The sequence below is a fragment of the Ambystoma mexicanum genome, chromosome 2q, assembly GCF_040938575.1.
Source record: "Ambystoma mexicanum isolate Mex_15411 chromosome 2q, UKY_AmexF1_1, whole genome shotgun sequence".
Taxonomy (NCBI): Eukaryota; Metazoa; Chordata; class Amphibia; order Caudata; family Ambystomatidae; genus Ambystoma; species Ambystoma mexicanum.
Window position 1 is genome coordinate 1,410,863,311 of NC_090924.1, and position 18,287 is coordinate 1,410,881,597.

At 47.7% G+C, this 18,287-nt stretch overlaps 1 protein-coding gene across 1 annotated transcript in view; it reads left to right on the plus strand.

Moving 5' to 3' along the window:
* RFTN1 (raftlin, lipid raft linker 1) overlaps window positions 1-18,287 on the plus strand; it is a 694,433-nt gene that overhangs the window by 593,034 nt on the left and 83,112 nt on the right. The window contains exon 5 of the mRNA XM_069648901.1: window positions 3,136-3,532. Coding sequence (XP_069505002.1) covers window positions 3,136-3,532 — 397 coding nt within the window. The remainder of the gene's footprint in view (window positions 1-3,135; window positions 3,533-18,287) is intronic.

Below are 18,287 nucleotides of genomic sequence, written 5' to 3' on the forward strand. Positions count from 1 at the left end.
TGATAAAGTCACCTGAGAAATGGCCACCAGAGGTCGACATTTCCCAAAAAATGCACCCTCAGTAAAATCAAAAACGTCCCCAAATATTATAGGATTGGAGTTAAAAATATAAAATTATACACCTCCTAAAATATTAGGGGAACTAATTTTAGGGGTCAGGAAAGAAATGCTTAGAATATCTGTACTAACACGTCCAATCAGGATCTGGCATCTTACGTCAGTGTCTATAGAGACTGGGCTCACCCCCACCGAGCTGACACCTAACACTATTGATATTGGCAAATGCACAAGTGTTGTGTAGCCGCAATAGTCTTTAGACGTGACTAGAGCCCCCAGTCACCAAGATGAGAACAGAAAAGGTCGGTGTCTTTGACCGTTCACGCGAACTGTCAAGGACACCAACCTTTTCGGACCTTCTTCCAGCAGCCAGCGCCTTCTAACCGCAAGTTTGTAACAGGGTACATGTCTGTATGTTATTGGTGACAGGAGGAGATTGGAACAAACACACTGCACATATATGATAAAGCGTGGCGGTAGGCATCCCACCTATAGGTGATTTAGCATTTTAAAGAAATTATTGGATAACATTGGAGCATAAACTAATGGTGAGCAATAGTAGGGAGTAAGGATACAGGGGCTTGTAAGGGACCTGGTGAAGCGGGAAGTCCGGGAACCAGTAGGAGTGAAAGTGGAGTGTGTGGTTGAGCCCAGCAACAGGCTCGAGGTGGAGGGTGTGAGGAATATGGGAGCAGGTGGTTGGTGCCTTAGTTGAACCACAGTAGGTATATTTAAGAAGTTCTCAAGTCCTCTTTCAATGTTGATATGGGTCTGAGATCCTGGGTCCCACACATTAAGGAAAGTTCCCACAGTGCACCAGGGCCTCTCCTGTCCCCACTTAATATTGTGTCCAACACAGAAAACCTTAAAGACATGGGAGTCTTTCTGGTACTCACTGTGGTTTGGTAGTGGAGTGGTCTTGGGGCAGCTTTCGGCATCTTGTGAAACTTTTTGGAAACTGGGCAAAGTGGAGGGGAAGGCGTCCGTAAAGCAGACACACACGTGCCACCCTTTCCAACTGGACTTCGCTGGACGCCCTTGTTCGGATGCTGCATGGCTGCACCGGAAGAGGGTGAGGGGTTGGGGACACCTGGTGCATGCTGGCCAATGAGCACAGTGCAAGCTTATTGAGGGGGTTGCTGAGAAGAGGTGGGACACACAAAGAGCAAGCTGAGCACAGGATGAAACAATCCATACAAACATGCACTACAAGATTCTTATAATAACTTATAAGAACGTGTGACATCACACAGAAATATAAAACCTTAACAGTTTGAAGTAGGGTTCATGTAAGATCTTATAAGATTCTGATAAGGTCCTTATAACAATATTTATAAAAAAATGTTGTGTGGGAAAGCTCCGGGTCAGGAAAGCCTTGTGTTCATCCGAGCCGCCATGTAAGTGGAAAATGAGACAGGCACAGCAGAACATCCCCAAGGCAGAGGATCTTCTTCAACTAGAATCATGTGTTCAATGGTGGCCAATGAGGGGTCTGCTAGTTCCTTGGTGCTGGGCCTGTACATACTGAGAGTGAACAAAGGAGGGGCCAAAAGACTAGCAAGGGAGGCCTGGTACTGCGGTAGCTCCCAGGCACTGCTAGGGTGAGCAATTAGACCGGCCCGGCAGAATATCTTGGTCGGGTGGTCCCACGTGTTGCCTGGCGGCCAATGAGGACTGTGCTACTCCCTCGGTCTGGAACCCAAGAGAATAGCAATGTTTCTCGGAACAGAACAAGGAATGATCATTAACACACACCACTTTTTCTTATCATCATTGCTCAGCACAACATCACTCACTCAACCAGTACACCAAGCCACATCACAGCTCCATCCACACACAAACCAAGAACACAGAGAAAGTACACACATGCAATATGACAAACTGACATGGTACATAGAACAGGCCAACCCGCAGCAACGCAGCTCATCACATCATCATTAGCGTAACAACACAACATCCCACCCTCAAAACACAAAAGGACAACACAGAGAAAGGACACAACATTCTGGTTTGCGGCTGGCACTGTCACCTCCCCATAGCACACTTCCTTCTGTATGTAAGGGCGTCCTAGCAATAAAGCAGCCCATGAAATACAGGGAAGTGGTTGGCCATATTGTTGGGGGACCCCATTGCAAGGATGTTTACAAGCAAGGACAGCCACGTAGAAGGCTAAGTTGTTGACTTTGGAACCAAGGCTTCTGGGTTTTAATCCGAGCTGCACAATGGGCCACCCAGTATTGCCCCAGTTACATTCCTGCCACTTCAAATCCTAGTGTCTGATGCCTGGTTATTGATATTGATATTTTATTTCTATCCCGCTCGTACACAAGTGTTTCAGAGCATGACAAGGCATGGGAGGGGAACAGGGGAGAACAAAACAGCGATCTTAGTAGGCCCCGTGATATTGAGAACGCGCAAGTGCATAGGAGAGGGGGAGGGGAAAAGTGCACGGAAGGGGGGAGAAGTAGAAAGTGTGAAGCAGAGTAGAAACAGATAAATAGCAATAAATAAATAAAGGCAACAAACAGTGGTAGTGCAGCCAACAATTTGCAAGTGCTATGTTTAAGGCAGCAGACAGGGTAGGTCTGATAAGTGCAGGAAGAAAAAGGGGGGCTGTATGGGTACAGATACAGACCCCATTGCAAGGGGTGGCCCGGAGGCATTGCGGGAGGATGGCAGTGTGAGCAGGTACCTGGGCCCGGAGGACAGAGGGTGGCCAGGTGCACGGTGCCAAGAGAGAACAGATCAGCAGGGGAGAGGGAGAACGAAGGCAGAAGAAAAGAGGAAGGTCTTGAGGTGCTTCCGGAACCGGAGATGGTTCTCCTCAAGTTTTAGAGTGTCAGGGAGGCTGTTCCAGAGGGAGGCCCCAGCCGAAGACAGAGATCTACCCCCAGCTCGTGGTTCCTCTTCCAGTTCCCAAACACTGTAATGTGGTTGTTGTTGTTCAATAATTTACAGCTACAGTAGTTAGGCGCTGCACTGTTCCTTGAAACTAGGCCCCCAAATGCCGCCCCACCCCCAAAAATGTATCTTCCTGGTTCTTGAACATTTCGCTTCATGTCTTTATTTCTTTTCCAGGTTGAAGATGCAGCGGTCCGGGGCCTTAAGTTTGTCGGAATTGTCCATCAGAACAGCGGAGCGAGTGGCAAGAACAGCCCTGGGGAGCCACCTGCCTACAACAACCTCCTCAAAGCTGTTGGAAGTGTGAGAACCACCCCAAACCATGGTCCTGATCCAGAAGGGCATGGGGGCATGGATGGCCACCTGGCACTGGCACCCAATGATAGGCTTATGGACCAGCCCAAGGAGGAAGGGGCTGGGAATGAGGAGCATGTCTCCCTGGAGGACTTTGGGAGTGGGCGCGATGGAGAGATGCTCCTGGTGGATACCCCGAAAGAAGCACCCATTCAGGGAGAACCCATGGAAAGGCAGGACAACGAGGCGCAAGGGCCAGTCGTGGACGAGCACAGAGGCAGTAAGTGTCAGCCTTTTTAAGGGGGGTGACTCTTTACATCATGGAGTAGAGAAGGTTATTGCTATAGGACTGGTTCAACTGCCGATGGAATGCCATGCTACACTACATTGTCAACAATTCCTACTCTTCAACTTCTAGCCGAACACTAGCCATCCTTAGCCAATCAGTGGACCCTCTACTGCGTACTGCCATACCCATCTAGCCCGTCCACACAGTTTTCTAACCATCCCATATTGGTACACTGCCACCCAACCTCTAACTGCACAATCTCATTCTCATTCCTGCCTGGCCATCCCAGCCTGCCGTCAACCTCCCGCCTCTCAGACAACGTGGTCGTATCCATCAGCCAACCACGTTTTATGCCACGTACATTCGATCCTATAGTACCACCTTTACATCCATACCACAGAGCTACCTCTGCATCCATGCCATGACTGCTGCGTCTCTATTTATTCTCCACGTCCGCAGCCATCCACTGCTTGCCGCCTGCCCATCCAGTCCAGAAATCCCCATAGACACATGTCTATCAAAATCATCCTTGACAACTCCCCCGGCCAAACCCCAACCACACTAAGCGAACACCTCCGGGCTGCCCCGCACTATCTCATCCCCACCCAACCCCTCCCAGCCACCTCTCCATCCACACTCAATCTACCAGCTCCTGGGCGTCCCATACTATCACATCCCCACCCATCCCCTCCCAGCCACCTCTCCATCTACACTCAAAGCCCCAGTTCCAGGCCATCCCATACTATCACATCCCCACCCACCCCTCCCAGCCACCTCTCCATCCACACTCAATCTACCAGCTCCCGGCCATCCCATACTATCACATCCCCACCCATCCCCTCCCAGCCACCTCTCCATCGACACTCAATCTACCAGCTCCCGGCCATCCCATACTATCACATCCCCACCCATCTCCTCCCAGCCACCTCTCCATCTACACTCAAAGCCCCAGCTCCCGGCCATCCCATACTATCACATCCCCACCCACCCCTCCCAGCCACCTCTCCATCCACACTCAATCTACCAGCTCCCGGCCGTCCCATACTATCACATCCCCAGCCAGCCACCTCTCCATCCACACTCAATCTACCAGCTCCCGGCCGTCCCATACGATCACATCCCCACCCATCCCCCTCTCCATCTACACTCAAACTACCAGCTCCCGGCCGTCCCATACTATCTCATCCCCACCCATCCCCACCCAGCCACCTCTCCATCCACACTCAATCTACCAGCTCCCGGCCGTCCCATACTATCACATCCCCACCCATCCCCTCCCAGCCACCTCTCCATCCACACTCAATCTACCAGCTCCCGGCCGTCCTATACTATCACATCCCCACCCATCTCCTCCCAGCCACCTCTCCATCCACACTCAATCTACCAGCTCCCGGCCGTCCCATACTATCACATCCCCACCCATCCCCTTCAAGCCACCTCTCCATCTATACTCAATTTACCAGCTCCCGGCCATCCCATACTATCACATCCCCATCCATTCCCTCCCAGCCACCTCTCCATCTACACTCAATCTACCAGCTCCCGGCCGTCCCATACTATCACATCCCCACCCATCCCCCTCTCCATCTACACTCAAACTACCAGCTCCCGGCCGTCCCATACTATCACATCCCCACCCAGCCCCTCCAAGCCACCTCTCCATCTACACTCAATTTACCAGCTCCCGGCCTTTCCATACTATCACATCCCCACCCATTCCCTCCCAGCCACCTCTCCATCTACACTCAATTTACCAGCTCCCAGATGTCCCATACTATCACATCCCCGTCCATCTCCTACCAGCCACCTCTCCATCTGTACAGAAGGGCGGGAAATTCACCGACGGGCCCATAGGTCAGTGCTCACCCTCTAGTACTTGTAAGACAAAACAGCTGCACCATGTGAGGACTGGGGGTGCAGGATTGACTTACTCCAACACGACTCAATAAGGAGGACTCAGTAGTTTGGCAAAGGGAAGTCTGTTTAATGACAAGTACATCAAACAGGGAAACAAATGGGAATCAGCATCGTTGCGATCACCTGTCTCGCTACAGCTTCCAACTTCTTCATGCAAACAGTAACTTTTATAGCAAATTCTCGTCATCACTGACGTCTAATTCTACAAAACTCGTCATGCAATATAATTGGTTAGGAAAGGTAATTTAAGTATAGGTGCTATATCTGTGTATGGTAATAGAGCATGGGGATTGGATAACTCTTATCGGGTGGGCGTCTACGCCCCTCCCTCTACATCACACGTGATAGACGTCACTACAAGTACGACGTCCTATTGGTTCTAACATCTATAGGACTCTAGATAACTTGGTCCATTGTGATTGGGCAGGTTACACCCCTACACATAAATCCCCATTTTAATTAGCAGCATGCAGCATGGACACCCAGGTGCCTGGTGTCCCAAGTTTCATCCTGCCTCCCTTCCATCAATCAGTATCTTAGGGCTGTGTGTCAATTAGTTGGCTGGGTATGGCCTCCAAACTGTAGCCTCTTATCATGAAAAGTTATGGCATCCTCAGGTTCTGGATGACATCAGGCGGTAGTACCTCTTCGCGCCTAGCTGGTCACGTGTCTGTTCACCATGAATCTGCTTCAGCTTCCAGCTTTTCGCATAATTGTTCTTCTGTAGCCTCGCCACCTACCTGCGCCTCCCTTATCTTGACCTTCACGGGGCAGGCTGGTATGCTCTGAAGTTTGATTCTTGTTAGCTGATGCTCTCCTCCCTTTCTCTGGTTGACCTCGATTTCCCCGGCATGAACCGCTCTTTGTTGAGTTTCGATTCCGCTCTTCCTCTCGACTCTGGCTGGGTTATGAAACCTGGCCTCTTAGGCCTCGGGCAGCCTGGGCACATTTCTGCTTTACAAAATGGAGTCGCACTTGTATAATGTGCTTCTTGAGGTAGATATATAGTTGGCGCAATCCGCTTCTATTATTCTATTAAGCATAGCAAGCAGTATCATTTTCTTAGCTTCTTGCGTTCCAAGCCTATTTACATGCGTTAATTGGTCAGTTACTTTCATCTTGTCTTGTAGCACATTTCCTTACGTTTTAACATCGTCTCTTTCCTGCGTTCATTACATGTATTTTCATAACTGCTTGCACTGGAGTGCTATCTTTGGTAGTCATTTTTTTCATTCGCGAGTCTCTTCAGACTCTTACGTCATTTCCACTGGCCTTCCATTCAGGCTCTTTGGGTCTCTTCATGGACCGTCTGTAGGTACTCTTCATTTCGTCTCAGCGGCTGGTACGGCTGTTTTATAGGGTACCGTGCTGCCCAGGGTTGTCTAGTTATGGGCGCTTCAATAAGTATAGATCTTCTGATGTACACTGGGCAGAGTCCCAGTACGGCTCTTTGTTGGTTCATCTGATCCTCATACGTCACATACCTGGGCGAGTATGCTCCTGGTACCCAGAAATTAGGGGCAAGGGTGCAGGCCATGTCTGGGACCTCCTCTACACATCTACACTCAATCTACCAGCTCCCGCCCGTCCCATACTATCACATCTCCACCCACCCCCCTCCCAGCCACCTCTCGATCTACACTCAATCTACCAGCTCCGGGCCGTCCCATACTATCACATCCCCACCAATCCTCTCCCAGCCACCTCTCCATCTACACTCAATTTACCAGCTCCCAGATGTCCCATACTATCACATCCCCACCCATCCCCTCCCAGCCATCTCTCCATCTACACTCAATCTATCAGCTCCCAGCCATCCCATACTATCACATCCCCACACATCACCTCCCAGCCACCTCTCCATATACACTCAATCTACGAGCTCCCGGCTGTCCCATACTATCACATCCCCACCCATCCCCTCCCAGCCACCTCTCCATCCACACTCAATCTACCAGCTACCGGCCGTCCCATACTATCACATCCCCACCAATCCTCTCGCAGCCACCTCTCCATCTACACTCAATCTACCAGCTCCCGGCCGTCCCAAACTATCACATCACCATCCATCTCCTACCAGCCACCGCTCCATCTACAATCAATCTACCAGCTCCCGGCCGTCCCATACTATCACATCCCCACCCATCCCCTCCCAGCCACCTCTCCATCCACACTCAATCTACCAGCTCCTGGCCGTCCCATACTGTCACATCCCTACCCAGCCCCTCCCAGCCACCTCTCCATCCACACTCAATCTACCAGCTCCCGCCGTCCCATACTATCACATCCCCGCCCAGCCCCTCCCAGCCACCTCTCCATCCACACTCAATCTACCAGCTCCCAGCCGTCCCATACTATCACATCCCCACCCAGCCCCTCCCAGCCACCTCTCCATCCACACTCAATCTACCAGCTCTCCTCCATCCCATACTATCTACAAGCTCTCATCCATCCCATACTATCACATCCACACACATCCCCAATCCCGGCCGTCCCAATGTGTAGAAAGAGAGATATAAATGCATTATCATATTATATCCCATATCATATCCCCTAAGGCCACCCCCCTACCAGATCCATATCCATCTCCTACCTACGAACTGTTGTACTGGAGTGTAAAGCGACCTCTGAACGGGCCCATGAGATTCAGGGCACGCCCTCCGGTACCTTAACATGAGATAGCTGCACCTTGAGGAGGATGGAGTGCAGGATTCTCTTACTCCAACACCAATCAATAAGGACAAGTCAATGGTTTGGCAAAGGGAAGTCCGTTTAATGACAAGTACATAAAACGGGGAAACAAATGGAAATCAGCAGTGATGTGATCGCCTGTCTCGCTTCAACCTCCAACTTCTTCATGCAAACAGTAACATTTATAGCAGATTCTCGTCATCATTGATGTGTAAAACTCAAACGTTTGTCATGCAATTCTATTAGTTGGAAAAGGTAACTTAAGTATAAGTACTATATCTGTATATGGTAACAGAGTGTGGGGATTGGATAACTCTTATCGGGTGGGCGTCTATGCCCATCCCTCTACATCACTCGTGGTAGACGTCACTAAAAGTACAAAGTCTCATTGGTTCTAATAGCTATAGGACCCTAGATTATTTGGTCCATTGTGATTAGGTGGGTTACACCCCTAGACATAAATCTCCACTTTAATTAGCAGCATGCAGAACGGCCACCCAGGTGCGGAGTGCCCCACGATTCACCCTGCCGTACTTCCAGCAATCAGTACTCTTGGGCTATGTGCCAATTCGTTGGCTGAAGTTGGCCTCGAAACTGTAGCTTGTTATCATGAAAAGTTATGGCACCCTCTGGTTTTGGATGACATCAGACGTGGGTACCTCTCTGTGCCTGGTTGGTCACGTGTTAGTTGACCGTAGATCTGCTTCATTCTCCTTCTATTTGAGCATTTGGTTCTTTATTCGGCCTTGCCACCTGCCTGGGCCTCCTTATCTCGACCTTCACTGGCTGGCTGTTATGCTCTTAGGTTTAGTTTCTCTGGAGCTGCTGCTCTCCTACCATCTTGGGGTTGACCTCGAATTCCCAAGCATGAGCTACTTCTCATTGAGTTTCGATTCCGCTCTTTCGTCTGTCTTGCAGGCATATGAATCTTGGCTTGTTTGGCCCCGCCATTCTGGGCTAAATTCTGCTTTTATAAAATGGAGTCGCACTTGTATAGTGTGCTGCTTGAGGTAGATATATATACTTGGCGCTTGCGGCTCTATCCTCCTACTAAGCATTGCAAGCAGTATAATTTCCTTAGCTTCTTGCGTTCCAAGCCTATTTGCAGGCATTCGGCCCCTAACATACTTCCATTCTGTTTAAGTGGTTACATTTCTACATAGTTCAGCATTGTGTCTTCCTTTATGTGTATTACATCCTCATTCGTGACATTTTGTCTTTGTTTATCATCATTTTGGTTGTCGTTACTTTCATCTGTGAGTCTGTCTGGACCATTGTGACACAGCCCTCTGTGTCTCTTCCGGGACAGTTTGTAAGTAGTCTTCATTTTGCGTCAGCTGCTGGTTCGGTTGTCTCAATGGGTATTGTGCGGTCCATGGTTGTCTGGTTATTGGTGCTTCAATTGGTATACAAGTTCTTCTGATGGGCACTGGACAGAGCCCTACTGTGGCTCTCTGTTGGTTTATTTGTTCCTTATACGTCACATATCTTGGCGAGTATGCTTCTGGCATCTCAAAATGGGTGACAGGAGTGCAGGCCCTATTTGGGGCCTCCTCTACACACCCCCCTCTGGTCGGTTTATCGACCACTTCTTCTTCCTCCTTTGAGTTACTCTTACTTGGATCTTCTGTATCCAATTTTCCATCTTCTGGGTTGGTACATGATGGTGAAAGCGTGTGTTTCTTTGGAGTCCATATTTTTATCACTCCTTTCAGGCTTCCTGCTGTTTTTACACTTTCATCTTTGTTCCAGGTCATAAGCTGATATTGTCCATTTGGGCTGCAATAAATCCATTTCCCTTCATAATTTCTTCGTTTCCTGGGGTACAGGAATTTTGTTCCTTCTGGCGCAAATTCGCTGACCTTCACAAAGTCTCTTATTTCTTCATCTGTCAGGTCTCTCGGCTTCCCTCCTGGTTTGACATCAATCATGATCTTCATCCCTATGGCTTTCTTAGCACATTTCTGACATTGTGTGATGATTATTTTGATTACACAAAATCCTAGTAGTATCATAAGTAGCAGGGCTCCCAGAAACTTGAATATGTCTGCCATCCATTGTGGGACCCATGAGAATAGTGTTCCAAACCAGCTGTCATCACCAACTTCGTCAGTTTCATTCAGTTTCATTGATCATCTGGTTCTGTAGGTTTGTCAGTTTGCTTATGGCTTCTGTTAAAGTTCCATTCTCTTTGTCATGCGAAGGTATAAATGTGCAACATGATTCTGCAATTTTTGTGCAAACACCTCCATCCATCACTGTGATCATGTCAAGTACATGTCTGTTCTGGAGGGTCATCAGTCGGATTGCTCTTAGTTCTTCTTTGATTGCGTTGAATCCATTTATGGTAGGGTTAATGGTCTGCAATAACTCCCATCTGGTTATCTGCAACCATTTAGTATTTACTCCAATTTGGATCCATGAGGATCGTTGTGAACACTGATGAGGTGAGGCTAAAGAGCCTGGGTTCATACAGGATTGCATGGAATGCCTCTTCCGATTTGGTAGAAAAGTAGTTTTCTCTCTTCATTCGGGATACCAATTCTGCAGATCTCCTTTTCCTCAGGTGGGCATCTGCTTTTGGAAAGCTGTCAATGTTCAGGTCACTGTTCGGGATCACTAGTGCAGGAACGTGGACATTCTCTATCGTGTATATGCCTCCCCAGTTCCTAAGCAGTCTTATGCATGCTTTCGATCCACACGCCCAGTAATGATCCATATTTACTGCAGTTCTGTGAGTCATTCCTGGAACTTCGAAGATTCTTCCGCAGTCTTGATTCTCTCCCATCATCCTCGTGCCATTGTTTATGAAGCACGGTTTTGGGCTCTCCAGTGGTACTATCTGCAAGGGTCCTCCTCTGTCCTCGACCCATGTCAGTAACTTTGTGAGTTTTGGCCATAGAGGTGTGCACAACCTCTGTGAGTTTTCTACTGCTTCTTTGTAGGCTCCATAGACCATCCATGCTCGGCATATCACTACTCCTGCTTCCCATCCGTCTGGCGATAGCACTGTTACCCAGATCTGCATTTGGCCTCTGTTCTTCCAAGTTTTGGCTTCCTCTTGAGTTTTTCCTTGGATGTTCAGTCTCGGGCTAACCTCCCATCTTGTTCCTGTTCCTTTCGCTTCTGGCTTTTCATACCTGATCACGTGATTCCTGGAATGAGCTCTGTTTCTTGTCTTAATGTTCTGGACATAATCATTTTCATCGGGATATGCTGTTTCCGTTGCCCATATCAGTGAGGCATCTCTTCCCATAAATTGTCCTCTGGTGTTGCACATTACTACGTGTGACAAACAGTGTGCTGTCGGGACATCAATTTCTACAGCCATGAAGATCTTGGATTTTCCCATGCTGTACAATAGAAGCGCACACACAAAGCATTATCCTTCTGAATTTCGTCTTCCAATTTCCTTCATGTGCTGGTACCAAATGTTGTTTCCTAGATGCGCTGTGCTGTCCAGGTAATCGTTCAGTTCATTGTTATCTTCATGTGGGCTTCTCTTGTTTCTTCGTGTCTTCCTGTAGTTGGCTATGACTGCATCTTTGAACGCATCCGTGTGACTCTTTCTTGCTGGAGTACTCTCGTGCTTCCCGGTCCACGGTGCCACCTTTCTCGTTTGTGTCATTTGAGTAGACACGATTCTGTCTTCTCTTCCTTGGTCCTTATGCGCCTTTTCTTTACCACGCGCAAGTGCCCATGCTATCCAGACTGACACTGGTCTTGTATATATCTGTAAGGTTGGTCTGGCGCTTGTCTCTTGGGTTAGAGTCAGTGTAGTGGTACAACAGTCTTTGAGGCTCTATTTTCCAGATCTTCGTGCAGTTTTCTCACCCTAGCTATGAACGGGAATAATTGATCAATTAACATCAGTTTCTATGTAGTGAGTTCTCCTGTTGCCGCTTCTGTCTTCTTAAGTGCTTTTGCTATGTCTATTTCTGTTGGCCTCGCTTTCAATACTTCTCGGGTTTTCATATAATTTTCCGGGATTGGTTGTTCGTTAGGCAATCTTGTACTTTCTGTTGTCTCTGCTTCAGGTTCTGCAGCCATTGACACATGCCCTAGTTCGTGTGTATTCAGTGTGTGAGTGCGTGCATTGGTAAGTACCGAGTTTTCATTCGTTGCGTGCTGACCCTGTCTGCAGCTTTTCTCTTCATTTGTTGCCTCAGGCATGTGTGTATCGCTGCCAATTACATTCAATTTTAATTCAGATACCTTACCATCAGCTTTTCTCAGGACTCGAATATAGGGTCTGGGTGCTCTTTTGGAGGACCAGGTTACTATTCTGGGCCCCCATTTAAAACATAACAAGAATGTTAATATTTTCTTCCTTCCACTTACTCCATTATAGTTTCTCGAAAAGTTTGTATTATAAAGTGTCTTGTGCTTCGTAAGTGTCCCCCCTCTTGTGGGTGATGATTGTCTCTGGTTATGTGAAACAGTTCCCTTGCTAGACTATGGAGAACGATTAGACTACACCTCTGGTAAGTCACATTCATTGAGCCTATTCAAAATAGGTCAATTCCCAGTCCACCCCCCTAATTTGCTTCAGCCCTGAGGACATGCTGGATACTGTTCAATGTGAAGAAATGAAAAAATAGTAGTCAATCAAAATCAAATCAAAAGATAAAAAAATAAAATAAGAAAAACACGATGGTAAAGTTCTCATCTGTTCTCTCGGTCTGTCCCTCGGCGGAAAGATGAAGTGTTGCGTCTTTGTCTCCTGGATCTGTCGCTCAGCGGAACGTTCACTGGAATCTCCTTTGATACTCCCTTTGAAAGTTGGACAGTTCCACTTGGAGCATAATGCCATGGAGGAGTGTTCCCATATGCGCAGTATTAGGTGGATCGCGGAGGAAGGTGATGACGTCAAGCGCAGCAGGTCTCCCCACCATTTATGGTGGGGAAAGTCCGTGACTAGGTGGAAAAGGACGTTGTGAGCCAGACGGCTGTCCTCGGGTGACAGAGACATTTATCTTGCTTTGCTAAGTTCAAGATCACAGGCCTTTCTTTTGACATGAACAGTCCCTGCACTTCCCAGCCGCGTGGATCGCGACCGCGTAGTTTAGTTTGACCCACAGCTGGTTCAAAAATTCAGTGTTTGTTGGATTTTGAATGAAAGTTAACGTGTCTGTGGTTCTTCTGACAATAGCTGAGCACTCCTTGATTATGCGAAAGAAAAGTGTATACGTCAGTTCATCTATAATTGCCTGTGGTGGGAACATTTGTGTCCTTATCGCTGTATTCAGGTATAGAAATGTAGGCTTCAGCGATGACAGTGAGTAGTTGTCAGATTACTTTCCTGTTGGCAGGATCTTGGATAAAGTCTGTGATGCTGGTGATTCTCCCTACAAGTGAAGGATATGTCTCTTATACTAATTGAAAACAGACCAGAACATCCCTTGTGATATTTCTGCTGGGAGATACCATAAGTTCTATCACACAAAGACTTGGCGTTAGCTGTTTCAGGATACTGTGTTAAACTCTTGAAAGAAAAAGTCCTGACTCACTGTCTGTCAGAGTCCAGTTTTCCAACAATGCTTAAGTGTGGCTTGGTTCAAAGGTTCGTATTGTCCGTGGGTTGTGGCTTAGATGCGCAATTCTCTTCTTTACCTTGCAGCTATGATGCACAGAGTGTCTGTTATGTCCTTATCCCCTTTTTTGTTTAGAGGAAATGTCCAGTTTGAGCCACAACTTGCAAGGGAGTTCTTTTGTCTTCTTGGCTTTTACTGCTCATGCGTCCTTCTTCCTCTTCATGGACCTTGTCTGCACGTGCTGTGGTTCTTCCCCGTTGTCCGTGATTTCTTCGCGGTGGGGTGCAGCTTGAGGGCCTTCTCCGATATAGGGCTTAATGTCATTTAGAAAAATCCATGCTCTCCTGCCCTGTAATTTGACAGCTGACGGAGTGCAATCCTCCATGATGAAAGGACCATTGAATCTTGGCTCGTCCCATCTTTTCCTCATGTGGTTTTTTACCAACACGGCCTCTCCAGGGAAGATGAGTGGCGTGCATAGACCTTGAATTGCATCTGTTTCAGCATCTCCTGCTGTGTTTTGTGCTGCGCTGCACCCTTTTCACCATCGCTGTAGTTGGTCTGAAATGACATTAAGGCTTGATGTCATGCAGTTCACGTATTCCTGCATTTCGGTTCCCAAGACCTCTCTGGTTGGCTGGGCATCACATCTAGCTATATCTCGGGGAGTAAAGGGGGTGTTCATTCTCCTTCCTGTGACTATCTCGTGCGGCGTGAGATGATGGTCGGAGCCTGGTTGGTTCCGAAGAGCATACAATGCCAGTTGTAGACAGTGCAACCATCCCCTCTTTAGAGTAAGCTTCACCTTGGCTATCCTTTCCTTTAACAAGCCGTTGAGCCTCTCACAAATACCATTACCTTCCGGATGATACGCCAATGAGAACTTGTGATTTATACCAAGCAGCAAGCTGATTTGGTCAAAGACTACGTTAACAAAGTGAGCCCCGTTATCTTATTTCATCACCTTACACACCGCCCATCTGGGGAACACTTCCCTTATCAGGAATTTGGCAGCACAGGTTGAGTCTGGGTGTGTAAAAGGACCTGCTTCTATCCATCTAGAGAAGGGACATACCACTACAATTAAATATCTGTACCCGTTACACACTTGAATCATGTGGACGTAATCGATATGTAAGTGCTGAAAAGGCCCATTTGGCCGGGGGATGACTCCTCTCACTACTTTTAATGTGTGCCCAGCGATGACTTGCTGGCAGATTATGCAGTTCACCATAAAGAATGCCACATGCTCACCTAAATTCAGTATAAACCAGTCTTCTGCAAGCGTTGCTGCTAGATTCTCTTTTTACATGTGAAATGGGTAATATAATTGTTCCAATGCTATTTTTAGTAGGGCTACAGGCATTACTGGTTTACCAGTGCTGTCTTGCCACCACAACCCGTCAGAGGGGTTTAATGAACACCCTCGACGTTTCCAGAGATTCTTTTCATCTTGCAGTGCCTCTCCTTGAAGCTCCATTAATTGTGTCTGCCCCAGATTACTATAGGCGTCTGGTGTGGCTTGTGCTACCATTATTCTCTCATGGGTGCATGCCACTTCCACTTCCATAATCGTCTCACTTTTGGATGCCATGCGCTTGGCTTCCATGTCTGGTGCGTGATTTCGGCACGACACAAAGTCTGTCCCGTGAGTATGGGCAGCGCATTTCACTACCGCTATGCCCACTGGGAGCTGTAGTGTCTTAATCAACCTGTCCAATAAGGCTGCGTGCTGCACTGGTGTGCTGTCTGCTCAGAGGTAGCCCCTCCTTTTCCAGCGCGCTAATCCTGCGTGCACTGTGGACGTCACATAGGCAGAGTCACTGTACACTGTTACTTCCTGGTCTGCGTGATTCTCAATGGCGAGTATCAACGCCAGTAATTCTGCAGCCTGTGCTGAGTACTGTGATGGTACTTGTGCACTGACGATTACTTGAAAGTCTCTGTTCGCTATGTGCTTCATTATGGCAACGCCTGTGTACCTTTGACCGTCTTCTTGGTCGATTCTCGAAGAACTGTCGATGAACCCGATCTCACCACTCGCCAGAACATTTTCTTTTACCCTGGGGATTTCATCATAGAATTCTTCGTAGTTTGCACAGTCATGTATCGGTTCTCCTTCAGTGACTGGCTCAGCTATGAACGTAGCTGGGTTTACTGTTTTACATCAAACTATTTTTATCAATGGATTAGAAATGATCACTTCGTAGGCAGAGGCACTCTGAGATGTCAATGTACCTTTTGGTTTTTCTAAGATGGCAAATAATGAGTGCTCGACATATAGTGTCATGGAGCATCCCATCACAATGGTTGTTGTCTTCTCTATGGCGAACGCTGCGGCAGCTAAAATCTGTTCGCATGGGAACTGGCCTCTCATTACTGGGTCCAGATTCCCACTGTAATACGCCAGGGGCTTGTTCCCCAACGAGATTCTTTGGGCAAGCACTGCCATCATAATGCTGCCATTTGTGTGCGAGAACAGATAGAATTCCTCTGCATAATTAGGAACTACAAGAACCGGAGCCGTACAAATCACTCTCTTAGGTTCTGTGAACCCTTTTTCCATTGCCTCAGTCCATTCAATTTTTTCCTGCATCACCTGGGCCTTCTTTAGAGCCTGGAGCAAGGGCTTGGTATAAGTGCTGTAACCAAAACCCATGCTCTAACATAGGTGTACAGTCCTAGGAAGCTCTGCATCTGCTTTCTCGTAAGCGGCTTAGGCGTGTTCATGATAGCTTAAGCCCAGCCTTTTCTGGGGTTACCTTTTTCCCTTCATGCGAGATCAACTGGCCTATGTACAACACCTCTTGTTGACAGTATTGCAACTTTTCCTTGTCAACCTTATATTCTTTCTCTGCCAGTATAGTTAGTATCTGGACAGAATTGCACCTGCATTGCTCTACAGTGGTGCTGCAGATCAGAATGTCATCCACATATTGCAAAACAACACTGTCTACTGAAATATTGCTCAGGTCCATCTGGAGGACTCTGTTGAAGATGGATGGAGACTCACAATACCCCTGTGGCAACCTCATGCTTTTTCAGACGCATTTTTCTGAAAGTAAATGACGTCAGATCTTGCGAGTCACGGTGTAAAGGGATTGAGAAAAAAGCATTTTTCAAGTCAATCACTGTGAAATATTTCGCCTCGATGGGTATGTTACAGAAAATTGTAGATGGATTATGGACTAGAGGGAACTCGGCTTCAACAATATTGTTCAATGCTCTTAAATCTTGGATCAGACGCCAAGATCCTCCCTTTGATTTTTTGACGAGGTAAATCACTGTATTACAGGGTGATTCTGATGTCACTAGGATGCCCTGATCCATCATGGCGAAAATTGTCTTCGCAATCCCTTCATCCAATTCTCTAGACATGGGATATTGCCACGTTCTCGGTAAAATTGCTCCTGGTTTCAGTTCTCCTACCCCCTTCAGCAGCCCTACGTCATAAGGTCCTTTGGTCCATACTGAGACAGGCACCTGGGCCATGTCGTCATCAAAGTATTCTGGACGTATCAGTGCCAACATCATTCTCTGAGGCACTTCTCTTTTGATCATTTTCACCCAAAATATGAGGCTCACTTCCACTCTCATCCCTTCTAAATCGGGTTGTTCTTCAAACAGATCGTCATCGGTGATGTCAGTCACTCGATACCCTTCTTCAATGGCGATAATCGTGCACCATTGTCTGCCTTGATCATCGTACCCTTCGACCACGGCCAATTTTCCTCATACCACTGCAATATGTATCGTCAAGGGAAATACTTGTCCTTCTTCTTCATGCATAGGTATTCTTGGTCTGAATAAAAACTCATCAGGGGTTCTGATAGGTTTATCGGCGAGGCCTGCGAGGCCTGGCAATCCCACCATGAGCACTCGCATGCCATATGCGAAAACGTCTAGTTCTAATGGTATAGCTCTCATGGCTATGCGTCCGGAGTATGCCCTGATCATTTTGCATACATTTGAATAGTGCATTCCTGGAGTTGAACATATTATGCCCTCCTCCGTTAATGAAATTGTCATATTCAACTTTGTCGTTAAGTCTCGACCCAAAATGTTTACTGCGATCTGACGCAAATATAATAAAGGTACATTGATTTTGCACTCTCCTACGGAGACTCGGAGTGCGTCTGTAAAGGTAACTCGACTGTGAGCTCCTGTGAAACTCTGAGTATCTATGGCCTCGCCGGACAAGGAAAATGTGCCTTCTCATATGCACGAGCGTGTTGCATCCGTGTCAACTAAGAAGGAATATTCTTTACCCCCTATGACGACACTCACCCTTGGTTCCCTATTAGGGTCTGGTGTCACTGATAGGATAGAGCACATCAAAGTTCCCAGTGAGCTGTCCTAGTTTATTTATAAGTTCCGTCTGCTGTACACTTGTGGATTTTCTCCATTCCCAGGGTGGCCTCCCCTTCCGGGGTTTGTGCCCTGAGACATTTGTGGTGGCGCCTGTTGGGATTGCCCTTGTGGTGGATTCTCCATGTTCTTGGGCCGAACCCCGTGTTGCGCACCCTGATGCATGCCTGGTGCTTGTCGCTGCACTGTGTAATTCTGTGCACCACCCTGTGGGGGGATTGCAGGTGAATTCATCA